We start from the raw sequence: 9,315 nt of genomic DNA, 5'->3' as shown, positions 1-9,315 counted from the left end.
CTAATGAATTTATGAATGGCTTGACCCTCGCCCTCCCTCGCCCTCATGTAATGTCATCCCCAGACCCCCAATTATATTTCCAAGATGGCGAGCGGATGCTTTCACTTCCGGCCAAAAATAAAATTAAAGTTACTTTTCATTTAGTCATTGATCTATATTACGTAGTAACTGTAATATTATCTTTTTTTAAACCCTTAATTTTAACTCTTTTTATATTGCAGAAATAACAGTTTTTATTAAAATAAAACTCATTTATTCCATATTCCCTTCCGGTTTAGTCCGCAAAGGTGGCTGGGAATTCTTGTATGATAAAGAACTTGGAAAGAATGGAGGATAATCGATAAACCATGATAGTTTTTTACAAGAACAAGACCATAATATAACACGAAAAGAAGCGGGAAATACGACCAGCTGATCGTGTTTAATTGAAGGTATGTTCACACTGTCAACAGCATTTATGTACGGTTTGATAGTGAAGCAGTTCTATTAATTTGACGATTCAAACACGAGGTTTTAAAAAGCTCACATCTTGCTTACGGCTGTCCTAAGATTTGTTTCGAGAAAGAAATCCGAAATATTTACCAAATTATAATTGAAGCTGTTAATTGTGTTATTATTTTCAGCAACGCGCTTATATTAACGCAACTGACTTTAAATTTAAACTTTGGAAAGAGTATAGGGTACTTAATAAAACGATAATACGACACTTTTACCATATTTGCAGTCTGTTTTCCGAGAATTCTTATCATGGATTTATCGGAAGATCAGGGACCTTTGGGAAACATCAATTCAGCGACATTTTCTGCTTCCTCGGAGGTTCTTTCAGAAGGAACGGGTTCTTTGATGACTTGTACCTCAGATGACTGTACAGATGTGGATGCCAAACAAGGTTGACTTTATTTTTGTATTTTCGTGTAGCAGGAGTCACAGTGTCTGCAGACTCCTCGCCCTTTCGCCCCTTACCCCTCCCTTAGGGGGTTTCCCTCCATAAATGTCTCGCTCCCAGGAGGGAGGGGTTAAGAATCAGTCTTTGAATGGACCTAAATGTGATGTAGACAAAACCGAATTTTAGTGATGCAACGGTTCCACCCTCAGGCACCCTTTTATAGGAAAATAATATAAAGCTGCTGTTTATCCAAAGAATTTGTTTTGAATTTATGCACCTTTGTCTCCTGAAGTACCTGCCAATTTTTACCTGTCAAACTTACCTGGGATCACAATTGTGACTTGAAATATTTTTTCTGATTTTGCTTCAGTTAGCTTTAGATATGAAATTAATGCCAATTTTAAGAATAGTGAAACAGGAGTAGCTCAGTTTGGTGACCACTGTTTCAGGGCTAAATACCATGTGTTTTTTTTCAATGCGCAAGCAGGTGGAATTCTGCGAACCTTGTAATTTGATTGGCTCTGGGAGCGAACGGAATTTTTCTATCTTGCCTGCCAACCGGCCGGAATCTTAGCCCTGGTTGCATGAGCTTGTGTCATGACCTTAAATTTCCATTTTTTGACACTGAATCCGTTTGCATACAGAAGTCTTTTATAACAGATGTTTTTTAGACAAGAGACATGGAAATGGAATTCAAATAAAAATATTCCTCTTTGAAACGTTCAGTTTGTAAGTCAGTTACTGCATTCACTATCAAGCGCAGTGCAAGTCAACAATTTAAAAAGTGATTTCAGAGAGGAAGAAAGAGAGAGGGGGTCGGTCTGTATAGCAAAAAACTGTGACCTCAATCTTGAAAATCAAGAGTTTGGCTGCAGGTTTTGGCTATATGGACCTCCCAGTCCATATCTTCCATATCCTCCTCCAGTCCCAGCTGGCAAATAAATAATTATATATATATCTCAGCTCATTAACATTTTCCAGTGCCATAACTGGAGACACCGGTCTTGTCCAGGAGGAACTTTAATTCATTACAAGGCCCAATGGCAAAGCATTGGGATCATTAACTTGAGGGCAGTCAGATGATGATGAGAGGGAGTTTAAGCAGAGACAACAGCTACGGCATCAACAACACCACAAAGCATGAATGTGTTGGTTAAAAGAAGGAAAAATACTTGTGCTGCACGTGCCACACAAGTTTCCATGCATTTCTTTGCCATACTCCACAAACAACAATAGCGATAACACTAAGTTATATTTAGGACTGATGTTTTCTTCGACATTGCTGTTGTCCTTGCTAAAACTCCATAATGATGGCAATGGCAATGGATGATAGCAACAACAATGATGAGCTCTCATTACTCTGACAACGTTGACCACTTCAAATAGGCTTAATGAAAACTATCACTTTAGTCTAACCAAATTGGCTGTCACTGCATGAAATCCAGTTTTGCATTAACTCTTCTTCAAAAAAACAAATGGTGTATTGTCTGAGAAAGTAAGATTACCCTCCCATAGATGTTATTTTGCATTGCATTGACTCTCCCCTCCCCTCCCCTCCCCTTACCTCTATGGAATGCAATGAAGGCTCATCCTTTTCATTTTGTTATGTTACATATAGTAATGTAATTTTTACCATTTCAGTTTTAAAGTTTCCTTTAATATTACATAAACACAGGCAAATTATTTTCTGAAAGATAATATGAACTGTCAGATATAAGTATCTCTTATATTGTGGTAGAATGGAGAAAATGTTTAATTCTTATAAATGTCTGTTAATTCTTCCAGGTTTGTTGTATATTCAAAGTGAAACTTCTGCCGAGGATAATCAACAGACTCCAGTTCTTGTCTTGCCCAGACATGATTCTACAAAGTAAGAACCAGCAAGCTTGCTTTTCCTGTACAATTTACAAACTTGAACCTCTATAATAGATGAAGTTTGGTAAAAAGAAGTGATCATGTTGGCAGCATCAAGCCAATGTGCCCTGTCAGCGGCATGTAGTTAATTTCAATTTAGTATCTTTTAATATCTGTTCTTGTTAATTTTTTTCTTGGTTTACAATTTGTCAAACCATTTCATTTGTCTAATATTAATTATCATAAATTCTGAAACAAAGAGAAAATCAAAGTTGAGCTAGTTTGAAAAAAATTGAACCAAACATGAAATTCAACCATAACATGTCCATCCAAATGAACATATCATCTGCATTTTAATGAAAGACTGGCTTACATGGTTTGAGGAGGAATCCAGCTGCATAAGGTCATACTTTCTTTTTTCACAAGAAGCCCATCAAGAATGTTCCAGTGTGATTATGCAGAATGTGGCAGGACATTTACTACAGCAGCCCATCTGAGGTACCACACGCGCACGCACACTGGGGAAAAGCCTTACTCTTGTTCTCATGAGGGTTGTGGCCGAAATTTCACGTCGTCTGGTTATCTCCGTTATCACCAGTGTACTCACAGTGGAAAGAAAACCTTCAAATGTCAGCATCCTGGCTGCGATCGTGTGTTTGCATGGCCAGCACACATGAAATATCACCTGAAAACACACACTGGTGACAGAGCGTACCACTGTTCTTTTGAGGGATGCAACAAGAGCTTTTATGTGTTGCAGCGACTTAACGTTCACATGCGAGTTCACACTGGCGAAAGACCCTATACTTGCAAAGTTGAAAACTGTAGGAAGTCCTTCACAACGCAAGGAAATTTGAAAAATCACATGAGAATACACACTGGTAAGTTTATCGCGGTTATGACATGAGCAAGTGATCTTATGGACCGAAGAGATCTTTATGGAGGCAGTGTGGTTACGGCGTTTGCCGTGAATTTGATCCTGGTAGTCCCTGGTGTCACAGCAGATTTGGACCCCCCGCAGATTTGGACCCCCGGTCCATATCCGCTAGGGGATTTGGACCCCCCTTCGCAGATTTTGGACCCCCCCCCCCCCCCCAAAACATTCCTTTTTCCTAATTTATTCTAACTGCAAGCTTTTAGGAGATGTCCTTTAAGATTTCAACACAAGATCGCGTACTATAATTGATGAAGAAAAGAGCACATATCGTTTCATTTCTGTGACATTTATTTAAGTTAGTAATGCTGAGAACAAGATAACGTCGACGCGTATGTTTTTAATTAAAAAGTACCTACTTTGAAAACATACTTTCTGAAAAACTTTTCTAAAAACCTACTTTCTGAATTATTATCACTTTCTACAAGAAAATTATGTAAGAAAATTATGTATGGTTATGTTTTTACTGAGTTTTGTTAAGGGGTCCAAATCTGCAGAGGAGGGTCCAAATCCGCTAGCAGATATGGGACCAGGGGGTCCAATTCTAGGGGGGTCCAAATCCGCTAGGACACCTGGTTCAACATCTCAGCTGCACTTGTAAATAGCCAACTGGTTTTCCTCTGGCAAGTTGGGATTCTCAACAGTTGTTGTTGTTGTTGTTGTTGTTGTTGTTGTTCTGTTCCGTCCTTTCGTTGATTGTGTTTCATGGTCCATTAGTATGTCTTGTATTGTAATGTATTGTATCACCTGGAGTGAGCCATTAATCTTCCTTGAATATTATATCAGCTGACCTTTAAAATTAATGGTTTTGTAATCCAATTAACTCCGCTTGGGAACGTACTGGGAAATGCACACTTTTGGGTAAAACCGTTTTTAGTTGCTGTAATTACTCACCTCTTTCAATCAGCTACCAACTTGAAAACGATGGGCGACGCCCGCTGTTGTTTTTGTATAGCTTCAACTTTTTGGAAACGACTCCGGGTTTTGAAGAAACCACGTTACAGCCAAAACGGTCGAGAAGTTGTTCTTTTGGGAAGCTTCAACAAAACCAGTTGCAGTTAAAATTGTTGGTTTCAATGGTATGAAGTTACCTCTCGTTCGTTGAGTACCAAAATTAATGCTTTCAATAGTGCAACCAGTGCCCTTGTTGAGGATCTCAAAATTTGCAACAGCGGGTTTTTCAAACTTCTTCGTCGTTGTTCCTCGTTGATTAACTTCTACAAACTAGTATCACGTGAACGCAATGGTAAATCTTTCCTTTAATGTAAAACACTAGTTTCAAGCGTACGGTATTGATGGGTACGGCAATATCAGCGCCATGAATTGAAATAAGAATAGGGAGCGAACTAGTCGTGAAGTGATGACAATAACGTGAATTTATATTTTGAGATGACGTTCTCGTTGCCGTCGCCGTCGTCGTCCTCGTTCCTTAAGCTCGGAGCTTAAGCACGAGCGTTTTTGAGACGCGGACGGCGACCGGAAGTGAGTTGTTTTCCCTTTTAACTTGTCTTCACACAACCATGGTTACATTGCTAAGTATCTTTTCTCCATTAGAGATGATTAGTATAAAAATCTGGGAGACACCACTGTCCTGGAACGCGAAATGTTTTCTTCCGGTTGCCGTCCACGTGTCAAAAACGCGTGTGCTTAAGCTCCCCCGACGCAGCCACGGCGGACGCAACCCGAAGTGAACTTTTTTCATGCCAGGACAGTAGTGTCTCCGAGGGTTTTAAAGTATTCGTCTTTAATAGGAAAAAGATATTTAGCAATATGAAGACAAGTTAAAAGGGAAAACAACGCACTTCCGGTTACCGTTCGTGGCTCAAAAACGTCGCGTGCCATTGTCTGTAAAACTACAATGTAAAGCGACAAAATTTTTAAGACAGTTTTTACGTCAACGCGAGCATACAGCAGTGAATCGTTCATTCTCTATCTTTCGTCAAATCCCTCCAAACTAATCCAGTTATAGGATACGTCGCCTTAAGCACGCGCGTTTTTGAGACGCGGACGTCAATCGGAAGAGAACATTTGGTTGCCAGGACAGTGGTGTCTCCCAGATTTTAATACTAATCATCCCTAATGGAAAAAAGGTACTTAGCAATGTAAATGTGGTTGTGTGAAAACAAGTTAAAAGAGAAAACAGCTCACCTCCGGTTGCCGCGTGCTTAACCTATTGTAAAAAGTAAACGAGATAGCAAAGTACTTAAATATGCGGGCAGTGCAGGCAGAGATGGCACCGTGGTGAGAGCACTCGCTTGCCACCAATGTGGCTCGGCGTCATATGTTGGTTGAGTTTGTTTGGTTCTATACTCTGCACTCTACTCTGCACCGGGTACTCCGGTTTTCCCCTCTCCTCAAAAACCAACATTTGACTTCAATTGCGTTATTGTGTTTTCAGTTTACAGTGTCCCCAATTAGTGCTCCTGTGCTAGAACGACTAGACACTTAAATAAACTTCGTTTCCTTTCATATTTTGAAGTTACTTTTTCGTTGGCTTTGCACGTTGTGGTTGCTATACTGTCCAATTTTTCTTTAGGCGAGAGGCCCTACTCTTGTCCAGTGGAGGGGTGTGGTCGAACGTTTACCGAACACTCTAGCCTTCGAAAGCACAAGTTAATACATACTGGCGAGAAGCCATACATCTGCGAGATCTGTGGGAAGACATTCAGTCAAAGTGGAAGCCGTAATGCGCATCAGAAGAGACACACAGACGTCAACAAGGATATAAAGAACAGGAAGGCGCCAAGTAAACAGCTTCCGGCCTCTGTAATAGTGCAAGGAGATGAAAGAGGGCAACATGGAGAGATTCTGTCGCATATCGAGAACATTGATGAACAAGGTACAGTGAAATAAGCATCAACGGCTGCCTCCCTAAAAGGGCTACGCCTTTGCACCCAGTCATTTTAGTAGTTATTTAGGTTTCAAGTTATTGCTAAGGAAATGGAGTTTTTTCTTATTGACACGAAGCAGTTATTAACGATAACCGTAAAAAGAAACCGTAAAAAGGCAGGTGTTTTCTTTTTATCTTTGTTTTAGTTTTTAAATTAGATTTTAGATTAGTTAGGAAGTTAGTTTTTCCATACTTCAATGTAAATGTATACCTGAAGGAAATACCGTGTTTAAATAAAGTTACCTTACCTTACCTTACCTTACCTAAAAAATAACCAAAAAAAGTTGTTAACGATAACCGTATTAAGGATTTGAAAGGAAATCTTATTCATTTCTAATACAGCTGGAGAAGACGAAGCGTCCATGACACCGCAAGCACTGGTGTATTCCCAAGATGACCATACCATCGTAACACAAGCCACTGGGGATCAGCTGGTGTTAGCTCAACCTATAGTGGCTAAGGAAGTATCGATAGAAACAACACCAATTCCCACCATGTCTCTTCTGGTACAGACGACTGATGATGCCATGACAACTGCAGATAGGCTCGCACAGGCAACTGCCGACGTTACGTCGCTCGCTGAAACAGTTGCAACTCAACAGGCTGTCATTCACACCATGCTTGATGGAGCGGCCATCATTCCCACAAATGGCCAATCAGAACTGTCGGTTGTGGATCACGTGTTGCCAACCTCCAACGTAGAGCACATGATGCAAAGTGTTGTCAGCCAGCATATTCTTAGTGGGCACATACAAATACCACTCACTGAGGAACTGGAGGCAACGCAAGAGCAGGATGCCGGCACGGTGTCTCATCTGACAATAGACTTAACGGGTTTCATGCAACAAACACAGGAGGAAACTTCACAAAACTCTGACGTGGATATTGCAGCACAGAGCTGTTCCTAAGATTTCTCATGAGTGTTACAGGTCTCGGATCATCAACATAGGTTATGTTAGTAGAACAGTGGAAAGACGTTTTTTTCTAGATTTCGTTGATTGATTTTTAATGCACCATTCGACGAACTCAGTCATCGTTGCATATATTTTGTGATGACAAAACTAGTAAATTGTAGAACGGTATATCCAGAAATGCTGGTATTTGGTGCATGTCGATTTTGATAAGCGTCCTAAATTTTTTCCTTGCTCTCCTCCCCAACTTCATCGTTTTCCCAAACCTTAAATCAAAGCTAACCCCAACACGTACCTTATTGTTGAAAATAGGTGAGTTCAAAAGTACTTACATCCACTACCTAATTTGAAAAATCTTAACTCCCAACACCTTTTGTGGGTAATAGGCGAGTTATTTTTTGTCAACTGAGGTTAACATTTATCATCTCCATAGCAATATCGCGATAAAGCACCATTTCGACTGCCTTTAAACAGTCTCAGCAGTATAGCGGGACAATTGTCTTGGATCCAAGTCTTAAACCTGAAGAAGGCTGGTGTTGACCAGCCGAAATATTGTAACAACGCCTATATTCACGTTGTCTTGACCAACATCTGCAGTATATTTTCTATTTCTGAAGTTTTTTTGTGTGGTCACGATCTATTTTGATCCAACGTAGAGCAAGTTTTGATCGTACACGGATTTTGCAGTGGTTTAATCCTTAGGGACAACTATGTTTAGCAAGTTCTTTTATACTTTGAAGTCAAACTTTCAGGCATATGCGTTCTCTAAACAAACTCGTATGTTGATAAATTAAAATGTCAACAATGACGAAAGTCAATTGGGTAGAAAGTTCTCTTCCTCTCTCCTGCCACTCCACTTTTTCTTTTTTTCTTTAATTGTAACTGTGTAATGTAGATTAGTCGTTTGTATTTGTTGAACTGTGGCGAATAAATTAAATAGAAATAAAACAAAACAAAAGCTCATCCAAGGGTCTCTTCACATGAGCCCCGTTGGCCAGGCTGGCCCGGTTTCCGAGATTTCCCCCCCCCCCCCTCCCCTTCCTTCGCACCTCTAAATTATCAGTAAAAACTTCAGTGTGTTCATATGAATGGGAGGGCTGGATCGGTTGCCGAAATCTCGGTTTCTCCGTGGGATTGGATTTGAACACTGTAACTTTACTCGTTTATATCTCTGCTTCCGGACAGTGAATTTTTTTCATTTTTTGCATGTTAGCTTAATTTTAACGCTTGTCTTTCACATTTAAAAATTCTGTCGTAGGTGAAAAAGAATTTAAAATCACATTTCGAAAAAACTGATTTTTTCGAAAAACTGGCCTACAAATTGTTGAGTTTTAAATTTTCAGAGATTATTTCTAACATTTATGTGGTAACGCTGAATGGGAAGATTTCACCTTCCCGTTTTTCCAAGAGAGACAATACATGTTGGCTTTAAGGCTCAAATAAATGCTTTATTTCGTTGCAAGGGTAACGTTATTTTGGAGGAAAATGTGATGTGGTACTTAATTAATACCCTGACCAAATTTCGTCTTGATATGATTACCCTAAATGTATCTAAGGGCAGAATGTTTGTCTGAACAAAGGAGAAACTATTTCGGGCGTCCTTAAATCTGTCCTAATATGCTTGTCCAACAACGATTTTATAAACCTTGCCCCGTTTACTATGGGTAAAACAAAGACTAACGAAACAGCCTAAATCTATAAAGTCGACTGAGTTTAACTATAAATTTATTGTCCTTTTAGTATTCACTCGTTTACATCGGGTGTGCAAAGACCTACTCTGAACACCTAGAAGGGAACTCTTATTTTTACGACAGATTCTCTGCGCTACGATTGGTTCAAA

At 39.7% G+C, this 9,315-nt stretch overlaps 1 protein-coding gene across 2 annotated transcripts; it reads left to right on the top strand.

Moving 5' to 3' along the window:
* The first annotated feature begins 303 nt into the window (after positions 1-303).
* LOC137978944 (zinc finger protein 76-like) lies at positions 304-8,470 on the top strand. Of its 2 annotated transcripts, none has more exons than XM_068826070.1 (6): positions 304-431; positions 725-889; positions 2,672-2,756; positions 3,170-3,621; positions 6,211-6,513; positions 6,907-8,470. In XM_068826070.1, the coding sequence occupies exons 2-6, from the start codon at positions 748-750 to the stop codon at positions 7,470-7,472; spliced, it is 1,548 nt and encodes a 515-aa protein (XP_068682171.1). In that variant the 5' UTR covers positions 304-431; positions 725-747; the 3' UTR covers positions 7,473-8,470. The 2 variants fall into 2 exon arrangements, with proteins under 2 accessions (XP_068682171.1, XP_068682169.1); XM_068826068.1 differs by having other exon boundaries at positions 3,167-3,621; positions 6,907-8,467.
* Positions 8,471-9,315: the final 845 nt, after the last annotated feature.

The sequence above is a fragment of the Montipora foliosa genome, chromosome 12, assembly GCF_036669935.1.
Source record: "Montipora foliosa isolate CH-2021 chromosome 12, ASM3666993v2, whole genome shotgun sequence".
Classification (NCBI taxonomy): Eukaryota; Metazoa; Cnidaria; class Anthozoa; order Scleractinia; family Acroporidae; genus Montipora; species Montipora foliosa.
This window is presented reverse-complemented; position numbering and strand designations above follow the sequence as displayed.